General features: G+C 44.8%; 1 protein-coding gene across 1 annotated transcript in view; it reads left to right on the top strand.

The window, feature by feature from the left end:
• T265_01005 (hypothetical protein) overlaps nucleotides 1-13,453 on the top strand; it is a gene marked incomplete at both ends in the record, with an annotated part of 81,123 nt that extends 67,670 nt beyond the window's left edge. The window contains 5 exons of the mRNA XM_009164920.1: nucleotides 1,872-2,350; nucleotides 8,313-8,834; nucleotides 9,254-10,103; nucleotides 10,351-10,829; nucleotides 12,585-13,453. Of these exons, the coding sequence (XP_009163184.1) occupies nucleotides 1,872-2,350; nucleotides 8,313-8,834; nucleotides 9,254-10,103; nucleotides 10,351-10,788 (2,289 nt within the window). The remainder of the gene's footprint in view (nucleotides 1-1,871; nucleotides 2,351-8,312; nucleotides 8,835-9,253; nucleotides 10,104-10,350; nucleotides 10,830-12,584) is intronic.
• Between the last annotated feature and the right edge of the window lie 2,104 nt (nucleotides 13,454-15,557).

Below are 15,557 nucleotides of genomic sequence, written 5' to 3'. Positions count from 1 at the left end.
TGCCGTCTAAATTCTCGAAGTTGGTCCAAACCTGGAACGTGTTTTAACGTCAATAGGGGTTTGATGAACCAGCATGGATACCGAACAAAGATGCCACTAGCATATTCATGGTAAATTAGGGACGGGGCTACGGACGATGTTCGGCGCGCAAGGAGAACAAGGAAAAAAAAACCGGGATTGTTGTGAGGCAATGAGTAATTATGTCCGTCCTGAGGCTGTATTGGGTCCGCTGAGTTAATAAATACCGTAAACCTCTGATGTCATGAAAAAAAAAAAAACCGGGATTGTTGTGAGGCAATGAGTAATTATGTCCGTCCTGAGGCTGTATTGGGTCCGCTGAGTTAATAAATACCGTAAACCTCTGATGTCATGTTCTAGTTCGTTATCAGGTAGCATTTTCAATAAGCAACCTTGATCAAGGTGTGTTGTCAATGTATACTACTCTCACCCACTGTTTATCCATAGCACTGTAATCACAAGGTTGTTGGTTTTCTGCTTCGTTCAACCACGGGCAAACACGGTCATCTGTTTCCAGGGTGATTATTTTCTGGCACGACGTTTTAGCGTGGCCAAGGTTTACTGAAGTTTCGTTTTAAAGGTCGCTTGTTTGGAGAGGTCTGTTGCTTCCGTTGTCCATCATCTATGTTGTTGGTCCGCTTAATCTTTTCTGCCACATTCAAGTGGTTGTCCTTGATGTTTGCGTCCCTCCAGTGTCACCTGTACTTTCAGTCGGGTTAGTGTTGGAACCTGACCTCTGCCTTCTGTCTTCCCCTGTCTAGGCTTGGGCAATACCCCAGCTCTCGTGCTTCCTTTGAGTTGCATGGCAGCTAGGCACCGAAAGGGTATTACAGCTGAACGATTTAGTGTTCCTCTGGTGTTTTGGTCTAAGTAGATATGCTAGGTGTTGAGCTGGAAATTCATGACATTAATGACTATTTGACGGGAGACTCAACTGGGCTGCGGTTGAATCTCTCGTTTGTGGTGTACTTACTAGTAATATCAATATTGCTACCATCACATTGAACCTAAGCCTTCTTTACTAGAGTCGTTTTCCTGTCCTGTCATTCTTAGCAATGAAATGTACACCGATTAAGTCGCTGTTTTCCAGCTATTAACTTTGTGGTCATTCTTCACGTGGCCTTTCATTCCACCCTACTCCCTTCATATGATGTGGGGTACCTCAGTTTGACAGGCAAGTTCTGGCTTATTACGACGTGACCTAAACTTTGCGCGTAAATGGCAATTTCCTCCCTAATCGGATGGTCTTTACTTTTGCCGAAGAGTTACCATCCAAAATTTGGCTCATGCCGCACGGCTTGCGTTGACACTTGATTGCACTTGGTGATCTTTTAGCTGTATGTTTAAAGGGCCTTTTGTCGTACGTGCCGATAACTGCAATATATCATCTTTTCTTTTGTCAGTTTGTCTTCATTCAGGCTTTGTGTGACCTGTCACAGGTGTGGCACACCGTGTGAAGATAAATGACTGTGTACAACTTAACATGAGCGGTTTTTATTCGGGGTTGTTTATCTTAAAATCATTCCTGTTTACCGCACAGGATTTGGACTTTATTGGAAAGGAAAAATTCGCTGGCGTGTCAGTTTTATATTTCAACCACTCGTATGAACACTTCAGAGCACGAGGCACCCTAGCATTGTAATCGGTTTTTAGTGTGAGGCTGGTCGTTCCTTTGTTTCGGTTGGGAATAGTTTCCGTTTGCTATAAAGTGAAATTGTTTATGGGCACTTCTCACCGTAGTTCTGGAGCATAACTTCGGACAGTGATTCGGCATTTCCATTTCACGAGGTGCTGTAATACTTTAGGTTATTGTACTTCCACTCAGTTCCCCCATTCTATTGTTCCCGCTTCAGGTACGCGAGCCGTCTCTGATCCAACATTTTCAAGATTTCTTGATAGGAATGGTCAGTCGAAAGACAAGTTTACGGTCTCTGGATGCAGTTGCGATTGACAAACACAGAGGTGCAGCACTTTGTTCCTCTCCAGCTCCACCAGAAGAAGAAGTGCTTTCACTTTCGAGCGATGCGGTGGCTTCCACAAGTGACCTTATGTCACAGCGATGCACAGTCATCCCCGCTTCTCCATCCAAACGGGAAATGAATGCAAATTTACTGGAATCTGAGAAACCTCAACAGGAGAGTGAGATAGGTTCAGCTTTGATAAGCAGTTCCGATAAAGGTCTTGCGGTATCTTTCGCCTTCCCAGACACGCTGAGAACATCTCAACGTCGTGCTGTACCCGACCCAATTGCATTCATTCATATCGATCTTCCGCTTTTCCCTCTGTCGGCCTTCGCTCCACTTTCTTGCCGTCATTTGCCGTTGCCTTTGAGGTGAGTAGCCTACCGTTTTTGTGTTGAGTGCAGTGTCATCCACTACTGCAGTTTGCGTTCCTGCACAAACATTACCGTAGGTTCTGGTATAACTCCGTCAACTTTTACCTCAATGGACCCATTATCCTGGGTTTCGTCGCTAGTTCATTTCGGAAACCTCATGAGGTTACTTCACGGTAGCATTGGATTTGCACTATTCCTGTTGTTTTGATCCTTAACAGTAGAGAGGAGCTCATGAAGAGGAAGGCCGTGAAATCGATCTCATTTTCCGGCAAATCTGGAATACTCCTACGCTGATGGGCTTTATTTGGTGAATAGTCTCTGGAGTTTTCCAGAATGACACAAGACTGTTCTCCCCGTTTTCATTTTGTGAACCAAAATGTCCGTTTTGAAAGGAATGTACCGCTGACGTTTTTCTCTGCTGTAGTTGAAGTTTCTTAGTGCACCCAGAACGTTTGGGTTCGAGGCTTTAATGAACTTGTAGTGTTTGTCATCCAAAAACTTTTCCTTAGGGTTTTATTAGTTTTAACCAGCGGGACGTTAGTGTTACTAGAATACAGAAGTAAAACGGCCCTTTTTCACATCTTAATTTACGAAACATGTTTACAGGTTTTAAAGTCTGGGGCTTAACCGCTAATTTGAAGGCGCCCATGGCAAATGGAACTCCTATCGCTGGATGGTGGCGTGCGATATTGCCCATCCGGTGACTCCAGTGGAGACAATAAGAGTTTTCTCGCAAGGATGCCACCTGCATCAGTTACTACATAAAAATGATTCAAGCAGAAGCTTGAACGCTGAACCTACGGACTACTCTCTGAATAAAATCCGGGAATTCCCGTCGCTGCTCGAAAACCACTTTTTTAGTTGGATGATGGCAGGACACGGCCGTATAACTTTGGATACCAGGTTAGATTGCCCTCATGTAACCTCATGTCGCCGCCCGAACAAGCAAGAAGCAGTAAACTCATGCACAGTTCCTGTTGAAGTTTACTGGTGATATATGTTCCCAATCATTCTCATATGTGACTCTGTATTTTTTTCGCATTACGACGTACCGGCGTTGTGGTGGCATTATTTTGACAGCGTGGTCAGAATTTTGAAGTGTATCACGAGGAATCTGTGGAAATCCGGCATCAGTTTAAGACGCTCCGATAGTTGTGGAATTCCTTCGATTTCATGTCAGATCTCAAACTACCTCCTGCTATTCCTTAACTTTACGTAGATTCCTTTTAAAATTCTGTCGAAACCTTGGGGTTTCCAAGAATTTTCTCGAAACGTAGTGAAAAATGTTAGGATGTTTTGATGTGCAAAAAATAGCATCTGGTGTTCAAGATTCCTGTGCACATGCTTAATGCGGGCTAGTAGCACCTTCGTTTTTTTCGAATGAACGTGATAGCTTTTTTGTTTATTCTAGCTAATCTGGTAGCTCCAACCACTGGCTCGTTTTTAAAGTATCTCGGTGTTACGCCGAAGGTGACTGATAGTTGAATTGTTTTTTTTTTGCGCCTGATTGTTTCGATGTAAGCGTGTTGCAATTCACCGGGATGTCGTCATCGTTGCATAGGAGTGTGGCGGTGTGTTGGTCTGTGAACATCGATAAACCAAAATTTTCCTCAGTATTGAACTGAAGGTTTTTAAAAAAAACTTTCAGAACAGGTGTTGGTTACATAAGTAATTGGACTGATCATCCATATAAGGGTCAGCAGCGCTTAGCTTACCCTCATTGATGAATCACCAGGGCGAGAGCAACGCTGCTGAGTCATTAACCGTACTCTTGTTGACAGCTAATTTTGAGTGGCGCCTGTCTCCGCCTTTACTAGCTTACGCTATCGTTCAACGTCATCTTTTGTGCGTCGCAAAATTTTCAGGTAAATTTCTTGCATGGTTTTGATGTGATTTTCCACCTTTTGCTTCACTTCACTTTAATTTGTGGCCCAAAATCGCATTACAATTATCAACCCTCTCGTTCATTACGAAAAAAACCACCCTATCGTTTGCTATGTCCTTACTAAAATGACAAGCACTGGTCTATAGATGCTCTTGTGAGAAACCTCTCTCATTCGTGTTCCATCGCCCACGAATGCGAACACGGTTGGTACCTCAACTTACATGTGGAAGAACGGACTTCCGGTAGACGGTTCAAGTATTCCTTTTGTTCATCCTCTACAATAGGGATATCAGAAGAGTTTTCAGCAACCTTGTGAGTAGTTCCCTTCAGATAACACCTGTTCGCTGTTCTCTTCTGTCTTGTAAGTTTTACTCACCAAGTAAAAATAAGTCGACTAGTTTGGTCTCAGAAACTTCTAGTGTAAACTACTTTAAGGGGCTCCCTATGAAACACCGGTTTTCGCTGCAGCTTTGTGCCCCACCAGCGGTCTTTTCTTACATGCGCACGCAGCCAACGTTTCCCGCCTGTCCAAAATCCATATTATGGTAGTTTGCCAAGTTCTATGAAGCCTCATTCATAATAGCGACACTTATTACGCCCATCTTCTTAGTGGTCGCAAAGCCTGACGTTTGTCCTGCCAACCATGCCTGCGTTGTTTATTCCGTCTCAGGGATATCAGACAACTATTTCAAGCCACGGATATTTTATCTTGTGCAGACAGTCACTTCAACATTGTTCTGCTGTTAATCTTATCTCTACTTGTCCGTGCTCAATAGCAACGCGATACTAACTGCTGGAGTTTAATTACTCACAGTTGGCCTTGGTTGTTACCAGTGGGCGAACTCTTTTTTCTTCTTTCATATTTATGTTGATTTTATGCGCTGGTAATCGATTTTCCCCGACCGACTTCCTCGAGGCTGATAATGATTGCCGCGAACTGATATCCTTATTTGCATAATTTATCAGGACTGTTTGAACCAGCCCACCCTGCTCCTCTACCTTCGTTTTCGGACATGTTGTTCACTGGAAACGTAATTTTCCATTAAGTTTGGGGAGTTGTGTCTCAGCTTGTAATCGTCTATAGGGTTATTCGCAATCTCAGTAAATCTTACTACTTAGCTCTACTCAACTACTTTAGTTTGGAAGCTGAGACGTAGTTCAGCACTAATGATCCCTTCAAGTTGGATGAACACTATGCACCTAAGCGAAACAGACGCAATAGCAGTACTACTTTCAGAGCAGATTCCTTTGATGTCTTAAGTATTGTCCCATGCATATTTTCTGCCAATTCATTTGTAGAATGTCGTAAACGAAAGGTTTATTTGATACACTATTTTATTCCGCGTCCACATTACTTCTTTATACGAGTTATTTGTGAGCAAAAGTGTTAGCCAAATTTTCACGTCTGAAACGAAACATCCGACATTAGAAATATGACATCATTATCAGCAGCACAGCATCAGTGTTCAACAGTGATGCTCCGCTGGCGTACAAATATAATTTATTTGAAAGCCTTATTGCGAAGGAAAGAATAAGGATGGGAGTTAGTGCATAGCTGTTTCAATCATTCCGAGGTTGCCATACTTCCGGACACTCATTTAGAAAATCTGGATAGGAACTGACAGCACTAACGTCATTGACGCCGCTTAGTGGCCATAATTTGTGGCGTTTCTGGACATGCACACGAAGGATCAAGCACACCCCATCCTAGGAGGTAGGCCGCACCGGCAGTATCAAAACATTTCCTAATCTCTTTCACAACCCTCTGCCAAGTTAAAACTTGGTTACTGTCCTGCTTCTCCCACTCTCAATTGGACACGCAACACCGCACTTTTTTTCGGTGAACGATGATTCGGTAATACGTAACCGATGTATCGCAACTTTTTGCAATACGACACCGTCTGTTGAAGTCCCCGTTGCACAATCGTACAACCTCGTTGCGGACCCCCCTGTATCAGCCTACGCGAGCTATGGTTCTAGAACAACGGTTATCGAAGTAAATATCTCAATTCGGCTATTCTTAGAAACCACAGGCGCACAACAAAGCTGCCCTTAATATCGCCCGATACTCACTTCTTTTGAGATACAGTGATATTCTCTTTACAGCCTCAGTTGTCTCAAATTAGCAACCGTAACGCCGACCTTAGGGATTCTTGCGTTGGCTTCATCTGTCACACTATAATTTCCAATATATGTAAATCGTTCCGTGAATTTGTGTACCTCTCCTTGGGCTGTATGTGGCGTGTTAAGTGACTCCCGGTCTGGGAACATGACCTTGCACTATGTGGGTGCAAAGCACATGCCAAAAGACAAGATGACTTTGATCAGTCCATCACAAAATGCCTGCATCTTTCTCCTCGGGAGTCCAATTACGCTGAGTATTGTGCTATCACCTAATTGAATGTAAGGATTCGGTCAACGTACCACCCGCCGGGCACTCGAGCCAGTGCTACACAAGCCATAGGCGATAAAGGACAAGCACCACCAAGAGTCCCATTACGACTGGGATCACGCTGATCTCCGTGTGATTACCACACCCATCTTTGGAAACCGGTACTGTCCTGTTTCATCTCAGTCATCTGGGACATTCTCTTTTTCCAAGGGGCAGGCAAAAATAGGAAAGATGCTTACAGAATGCTTAAACAATGTGGGTTCGAAGTCATCCGGACCAGATGCTTACTGTCGCTTAAGAGGACATATGCAATCATAAACCTCCGAGGCCGTAGGAGATTCCAGGTTTACTGTCCATCGTTCTACTGAAATTCCAGGATCCAATTGGGTGGCAGTTGGTGGTTAAGAAAAAAGGTTGTTCAAAGTTCTCGGCCCATCTCGCGTCATCATGATCATTGATAGTTGTACTCTCCAGTGGTCTTCGGAGTCAGGTTTCTGCAAACAACGGAAACAATAGTGCTAAAATAGAAAGAACAAAGGCGTTGGCAGTGGCCTGTTCTCGCTCACCCGCCGTGCTGTGTGCTGCGACGGCTAATGACACCACGTGACGGTCAGTATGGCCAGTACGAATGGTCAGTACGTGCCGTGTCGGTCATTGTTCTCCATCTAAAAGCTTATGTTCCATAGTTGTTCCCTGATATTTCTTCCCGGTTCAGTTCTCTCACGACGGAGTTCCGGGGCTAAACTGTTCCTTGACTAGGTCACTTTGGGAGATTTGAGACCTTTGCTACTATTCTGAAATGTTAGCTCTTCGGGTCGAGTTGTGCGCATGGAACCAGATGTCTTTCTCTCCATGAATAGGAAAAAAAAACCATTTTCGATGTTGGTTTTGAACCCAAAGAGCTTTCATCTTTTAAAGGAAAAGAAGACAATGGAACAAATAAGCTCTTTATCTCACGGTTTTCATATAAGTTTATTCCAGGTGCTGGATACCCCCAGCTACATAGTGGGTATTCCAACGGTGAACTCCGGAGTTTTTAGCACCGAAAGAATTTAAACACCCAAAGGAGTTCATCAGAGGACAGCGAGCTCAACGTCTGCATGGTTTCCGTAAACGGTGAACAAACACGCGGTTATGGCGTCTCTATTGTTGCGAAAAACAATGGGAACTAATAAACGAAGTAAATGAGCGGAATTCCATGCAACTGAATTATGTTTGATGAGTCTTCCTATTACTCACGGTAAACATTTCTGGCTGGCTCAATCATTGTTTCATAAACGCCGAATTTTTTCCTCCATGTTATTTTATTTCAAATGAAGTATTGGGATTGAATCCGTTTGTATCTTCAATTCATATCAAAGCTTTTGCGGAGAACGTTTGTAACCGTAGCACTAGGGGTATGTGTGCTTTCGGCCGGGCCTGAGAGTGTCCTCTCTCTTAAGAACAATGCATTTCAGAACTTCCATTTTTTTTCCAAGACCAGTGCTTTATTGTGGAGTTATTTGTGAAACACGTAGTTCATCGAAACGATTCTATTCATAAAGTATCGTTACCTATGCGAATGTATATACTCAGTCTCGAACGGACTTAACCTCATGTGTATGGTCACTGTGACTCTTTGTTCCACTTCGTGGGCAGTTTTCCTCATCATTTGAATGATGTTGTCTATTTCTTTTCTTCAGATCTTCCCCAAAAGTGTCTACCATAAACCCACTACCGTGTTTCATTTCGGCCCGTCTGGAGGACGCTTGTAAATGTTGTATATGTACAACCAAAGCAGACATAGATCGTGCCCACCGGCATAAATTGGCGGAACGCTGCGGTAGCCTTGGCCATCAAGAGGGTTTGTGTACATGCACAAACCGAGTCGATGTGCCTACCTCCTATCGGGCGCATTCTGGTTTGACGGAGGAAGAACGTAACCTAGGGCTCCGGGTGAGCGGCTGGTCGGCTCGTGATGCGGATATCAAGAGTTCTCTATGCCCATCTCTGGTTACTGTTCAACCGGAGTCAACTCACTTGCTGTCACGCTGCCCAGTGCATGGGACACTCACGATGGTTCCCGAACCGCAGCGGTCCTTGTGGAAACACGTATTTTCTCGTCCTGGTATTCGAGCAAAGAAACCCTCGCCCGTCGTCGGAGCCGTCGAACATCTCGGTCGAGTTTATCACCCAGCTATAATTACGCTTTTAATGCATGCTCGGTAGGTATACTCTCAGGTCTGACTATTTGTGTCTCTCAGTGTGAAAGACATGAAATGATCCGGATGATTCGGGTTGGTATTCTTGTAAGCTGTGTGCTCATCCGAACGCAGTATATGCGTTCAGGTACCGCACCGTAATATTTTTGCAATTTATCCCTACGCATTTATGGGAAACCATATAGACATCTGTAGGTTTTCTCCGTCGGAGTTGTAGCTTGAAACTCAATATCTAGTTCAGAAGTTTTCCCACTCTAATCACGACATACACTCTTAAAATAAACCACATGTTCCATCGTTCATCCACCATTCACTGAGGCGTCGATTTAACAGTATTTATTTTATGTCATCCCTTGTGTGTTGCAGTAGATTCCCCTGATTTTGGCTAACATAATTACCATCACTCTATGCTTTCTGGATAGTGACAGGGAACAGAATCCACTGGACCTCAGTCACCCGGCTGTTCAAACTGCAATCAACCAGGTTACGACCCCTCAAAGAGCTTTTAATCTTATCCACCGACTTCAATTGCGTAGCTCCGATACGCGGATTGCTGTTGCTGATTCGGTTCCACCGCTCTATCCAGTCCTAAGTGTTGGTTCTGAGTTAGCGCGCGAGATTCACACAACCAAGTATTCCAGTCTCAAAGCCGCTGGTGAAGTGGGTTCTCCAAAGATGCGTGCCTATTCTGCGGTTGTGGCGGTTAGTCGAAGCTCGGTGATTTTAGAACGTGGGGCTTCGCGTTCGCTTTTGCTTGGATCTAGCAAGGATTTCCGACCAGGTCACTCAGGAAGTCTGGATACAAAATCACAGGATACCAAAGCGACTCCAACCGACATCACGGTTCGGCGTTTTCCAATGAATACTGACCAGTCGTATCAGCTCGCCACATCCCGCGTAGACCCACGACCAAATCCCCGGCATATCAACGGCGCTCCGCTCGTGTTGTTCGGTTGGGACGATCCCAGTGCGGTGGTTGCTGGCTATTGGTCTGGGATGGACACACCCGGGAATGAGGTGAATGACTTATGCAATTCAACAGGAACACCTACGGGTAGTCTTTATGGCACGGAAGATGCAGCTACCACTGATGACTTGGACGAAACTGAAGATGCCTTATCATTGTCCAGTCTGAACCAAGGCGATATTGTAGAGAATGTGTTCTCTGCACCTGGGTGTAATCAGGTCTCCTTGTTTGGACCCACTGACCCGCTGATTGTTCCGAATCTGTTGACTACTTCAGCCACAACAGCTGGAAGTGCCGAAATCGAGGTAAGCACTGTGGTTGTGTGAGAGATCTGGTAGTTAGATTACATCAGCGCCTCAACAGGGGATTCCCCGGAGTAATTACACACATATTTCACCCGAGTGTCCACTACTTAATATGCTTCATCGCTTATCACCAACATGTAACAGCGGCATGCAGTTAACGGTGGTTGTTTCGCATGATAACACTCCACTAGGCGATTGTCCTTCAGTAACCTGGTGCATTATCTCTACGCTTATATCTAACTTCTAGTCGGACCACAGAGCTGATGTCAACGAAAAACGGTCAAGTCTGCTTGGAACTACGGCTTCATTGCATTTACATTCTGGGCAGAGTTCCGAGAACTGCTCGACAGTCATCAACCCAGGCTCGTGTGACCGGATACAACTCTCCCCGGAAACGATTGCCAGTTCACCCACTGACCACTCACAATCCGAGCGAATCTGCAGTCATCCAGACCTATTGACTAGTACTGTCGGATTTCCCGAGTCGAAATATTCACAAAGCCCGCCATCTACAGCCGAAGAGAAGCAGAGCAACCCTAAGCAAATACGGTTGAACGAAATGAACGGTGAATTGTCCACCCAAAATTCTTCCGGTTACCAGGTTGCGAGACTGGCGAGAGAGGAGGAAGATGATGAAGACGAAGAGGATGAGCAGGACACTTTAAAGACGGTTTTGATCATGTGATTACGCGACCACTCACGACTTATTCAGATTGTCGATACGTGGTATGTACGGGGGCTCACGGGGCTGTCGTTGCTTATTTTTATTCGATTTATGCTTTCTATTAACCAGCACATGTTTGCTCAAGCTCTCAGAGGTCTATTTTCCTCCTCATTATAAATTGTACCCGTGGAACAAGCCTCTAGTTGACGTGCAGCTACAGTGATTATGATCACCAAGTCGATATCAGTGTCAGAAGACAGTTGGTACCAAGGATAGCAAAACGAACAAAAATGAGGACAAACTTTGAATGTGAATTGACTAGCAAGCGGGCGGGAATACGAAAATACGTAGCGCCAAAAAGCACAGGGTGGATACGCTGTCCGATGATGAAAGCGGTAAAACGGGCCTATATAGCCAAGGCAATTATTTTGGCCAGCGAGTCTATATGAGGGACACAGGGAAACGAGAATTTAGTAGCATGTCATTCGAGAGCGCACTGACAACTACAACTGACGACTGTAGGGTTCTCAACTCAAATACAGGTTGCACACATCTCCTTATGTTCACAAGTCCGATATTCCCTGGCAAAATGTTACGCAACTGTCGACGTTGGCCTCAGTTCCAACCTGTTACCCGACATATGTTTCCAAACTCCGCAACACAACAGTACCGCGCTTACTATCCGGAATACGTCAGTCAATTGGCAACGTGGATGACCACGAGGGGCATTTTCAAAATTACTGTCTGCTGTCCACTGGAAGTCCATTATACCAGGAATCGCAGGCCCGCGCTGCCTGCCTTGGCCAGGTCAGTAACACATACTGTAGGATGGCATCGCTGTTGAGTCACACCTAGAGCCGACCCTATCCAGGCACCACGCGCGCTGATATCAGCTCCTTAATAGAGTTTTGATAGCTTCTGCTTATCCAAATGCGGTGGTACAGGAATTCTGATTGAAACAAATGTGAAGCGTGTTGAACAGTTTGTTCACAGTCAGCGTGGTAAACACTGGCTTATGGTTGCCAAAACTAGGCTATTCGGTTGTCTGATACAACAAGCCGTAATAATCAAGTACGCGAGTTACCTTGTTTTACTTCGCCCTGCTAAATTCTCCCCATAAAGCTTCATATCTTCGCCTCGCTTGTTTTGGCTTCTTCCTGTGTTTCCTGCATCCTGACCCCAAGCTAACCACCGAGTGTGTGCTGAAATTCACCTATTTCCCATTTTTTTATTCACGTGCGAATTAATACCAGTGGAAATCTGGAAACTGCGCTCGCATAACGAGCTCAAATCGGACAACACTGCAGACTGTCGGTGCTTTTTCACTATACGAACTGAGTATCGCATCGTAAAGGCATACTCCATTCCCTTGAATAATGATCTAACTTAACTATGGGTCATTTTTGCACTGTATATATGGGTGAAAGACTCAAGACGAGGGTTTCATTTAATTTTCGCATTAAATTCATCGTAGTTGGTAGGCTCTGGTCATAACTCACTCCATAGTTACCGTTGCTGTTTTCGACTCTCATGGACTGCAGAAAATTAACATTGTCCTGGTACTTTATACACAAGTGAAGTACAATTCAGAGGCAGGCTTAGAGTTACGTAAGTCACTTATAGTCCAAGTGTACTCTGCCCAAGTTGATGCGAATCGATGAATCCGTTGATATTTTAGCCGATGGGACTTCCGTAATTTTACAAAACCCATCTACCGAAGTTTAACATCACCCACCCCCTCACTGATTTCGACATTATCTGACTATAGAGTTTACTACCCCTTCTACTTTATTGCCAATGTTTTCGTTACATCACAGTTACCAAGCGGATGGGAACCAGAGGCTTCACATGGCGGTAGTAGCTGTGTATCGTGCTATCGCGGTTCACGGATGTCATAGATTCGCCCACTTTTGTTTCTTCACACAATCGTACCGATGGCAACGCTCCTTTGGATGTCCTCTTGGTACCCAGGGACCTGAGTTAAGATGTCAGCCTCCTTTGTAGTGTTCATCTATTTTTGTTTGGTTAAAGCCATAAGCTTGCTATCGCTTTTTCTCAGAACCAGAGTTATGTACTACATTGTTATCTCAGTCACCCCTGAACCTGTCAACCCCGCTGTAAATCCTATGCATTGTCATTTTATTCCCGCCTTTATTCACCCCCACAAACTGCTTACAGCCTTGTTATCTACGTATGATTGAACTTGCCCGTGGCCTTTTATCTCATTACTTTGTGGCTTCTCAATGTCTTACTTGATGTTTTATGGTGGCCAGTTGTGTGTACTCTCTCCAACCGCTTTATTTGTGATGCTTCCGTTGCTTTTTAACTTGGACCTGGTGTTTTTCTCTTCTCGAGCTGATATTGAATACGAAACGGTTTGTTCACTATTTTCATTCCATTCGCTTTTCCTAACTTAATGAATTTTTACGCAACTTTGATCTCCTTCGTTTCTATCTTTGCTCTTCAGATACGCGCAGATAGATGCACCAGCCCGAAACACATCTGCTTTCCATATAAGTTTGATGACTTTCCTTCTCAGTTCTCACTTTTTACCAATATAACTGACTCATCACATACATTTGACATTCAACGGCATTAGGTTGTTGGCTACTTTCTCTTACCGGTATCTGATCATATTTTGCTTCTATATCTAAGCAAAATTCTACTGTTTCCTTTCCGTAATTTCTTCTGAACTGGGGTTTACTGATTGATTTCTATCTGCTTCATCGTGGGATGAGGGGGGAGGGGCGAACTAAAGTACACACCGTCTCTGTTGAAGTACCGATTGTTCGGGATATCTGTTGTTGACATGAGTTAACGATAGACGCTTCAGAGTAACGTCACAATTCCATCACAGATAATATTCAGAACTCAGACTGTCCCCTCCGAATCGAGTTCATGATCAATAGCATCGCTGGGTTCGCTCATCTTCATAACAGAAGCCACTCTTGGCGGTTGGAAAAGCTTTTAACTAGGTAATGCCCTGAAATTGTGAACACTCTGGTGAGGTGAACGTCAGACTTGAGTAAGCTGCCTGCATCCTGGATAGTTTCCCAATACCGCACGATGTACCTTATGAATGCGCAGTATTACGCATCATGAACTCGGTTGATCCAAGGTCAACTATTATGAGGGAATGACCAGTGAATGGACGGGAGCGTGATTTTGATCCGTACTGGAATCAAATGTCCCAAGTTAGGAGCAATTCACTTCATCAGTTACCGACGAATGAAAGTGCACCTCAGGAATTCAAGACCTAACGTTTTCATTTTGGCAATAGTTTCAACCGATCGAGTAACCGGGAACCGTTTTCTAAACAATCAGGTTTATTTCACGCAAGTGGCCAGTTCTCACTTTCTCGGTTGACGGTTTTGCATGGGTGAACTCAACGTTAGGTGTGGTGTAAGCTTTTTTCCCGTGAACTGCTCCCAAGACCGACGAGCTCTAATTTCATCCAGTTTACCTTATATCCATGCCAATACCTAACAGGAATCCAACGGGTTGCGGCAGATGATAAGTCTGTCCGGAACACAAATTGCTCAGTGTAGTAGTGACAGTATTCAGTAGGAACATACAACTTGTCTCGTTACTCGCCAACTGGAGTTCAAACCGAAAACTTCTGCTATTTTCTCATTGCGTCGCTCAAGAAAACCTCTTGGACAGTTGGTAGAGCGGATTAGTCCTGGATTAGCTGAAGCTTAAACAGATGTGCTCAGTGAAGTCCTCATATTTATTCGGTTGGGTGAATTTTGGATACGGAATACATATTTGTCATCCAACGGCGTCTGAAGCTATTTCCTTTCCCAATTTAATCTAGCGTGGAGAAGTTCACGCAATTAATTAGTTCTCGGGTATGCGTCAGTCAGGTATGGTTCTCTTGAACCGGAAGGTCATCTCACTTGGTACTCGGCAATAAAATCTGAAGTTCTTTCGGGCTGAAGGCTATCCTGTCTGTATACACACGTTGCATCGATCATATCTTCACCCTCCGACAGATTCTGGAACAGCGACACTGCTTCCAGCAACCAACAACGGTTGTTTCTTGACCTGAAAGCTGCCTTTGACTCTGTGGACCGCCAAGCACTATGGCAGTGTCTGTGGAGCAAAGGTGTCCCTCATAAATTCTTAACCCTCACTAAGACGCTGTACGCCAACTTCCGCGGCCCTATCAAGGCCTACGGGAAGCTCGCCTGTGTTCCCACATCAAGTGGTGTCCGACGCGGCCGTCCTCTTTCACCTTTCCTCTTCAAATTCGTCACTGATACGATCATGGAAGATTCACTACCAGCCTCTAATGCCTGTGGGGTCGAAGTGCTCCCTGGGCCTCCGCTCACAGACGTCGAGTACACAGACGACATAGCTCTTCTTGGATCTGACGCCGTGGCAATGCAAACAATACTAAATAATATAAATAATTCTGCCTCGCGGTTTGGTATGCGCTTCACACCTGCAAAGTGTAAAGTGCTACTGCAAGACTGGGTGGGCTCGAACCCTAGCCTCATGCTTGCGGATGAACCGATTGAGGTAGTAGACAAATTTGTTTACCTGGGCAGTTGTATCAGTCCCGGTGGCCTGGTTTACAATGCTGCGGTGCGCTCCATATTACTATATGGATCAGAAACCTGGCCGCTGCGCGCCGAGGACGTCAAAAGCCTTTCAGTGTTTGACCATCGATGTCTTCGGAGCATTGCCCGAATCTGGTGGGAACACTGGATCAGCAGTTCTGAAGTACGTCGAATGGTATTCGGGAGAAATAACTCACCCTTGATAGCTGAGCTGATCTGCATGCA

The sequence above is a fragment of the Opisthorchis viverrini genome, assembly GCF_000715545.1.
Source record: "Opisthorchis viverrini unplaced genomic scaffold opera_v5_10, whole genome shotgun sequence".
Taxonomy (NCBI): domain Eukaryota; kingdom Metazoa; phylum Platyhelminthes; class Trematoda; order Opisthorchiida; family Opisthorchiidae; genus Opisthorchis; species Opisthorchis viverrini.
Note: the sequence above shows the minus strand (reverse complement) of the source record. Positions and strands in the feature narration are given on the sequence as shown.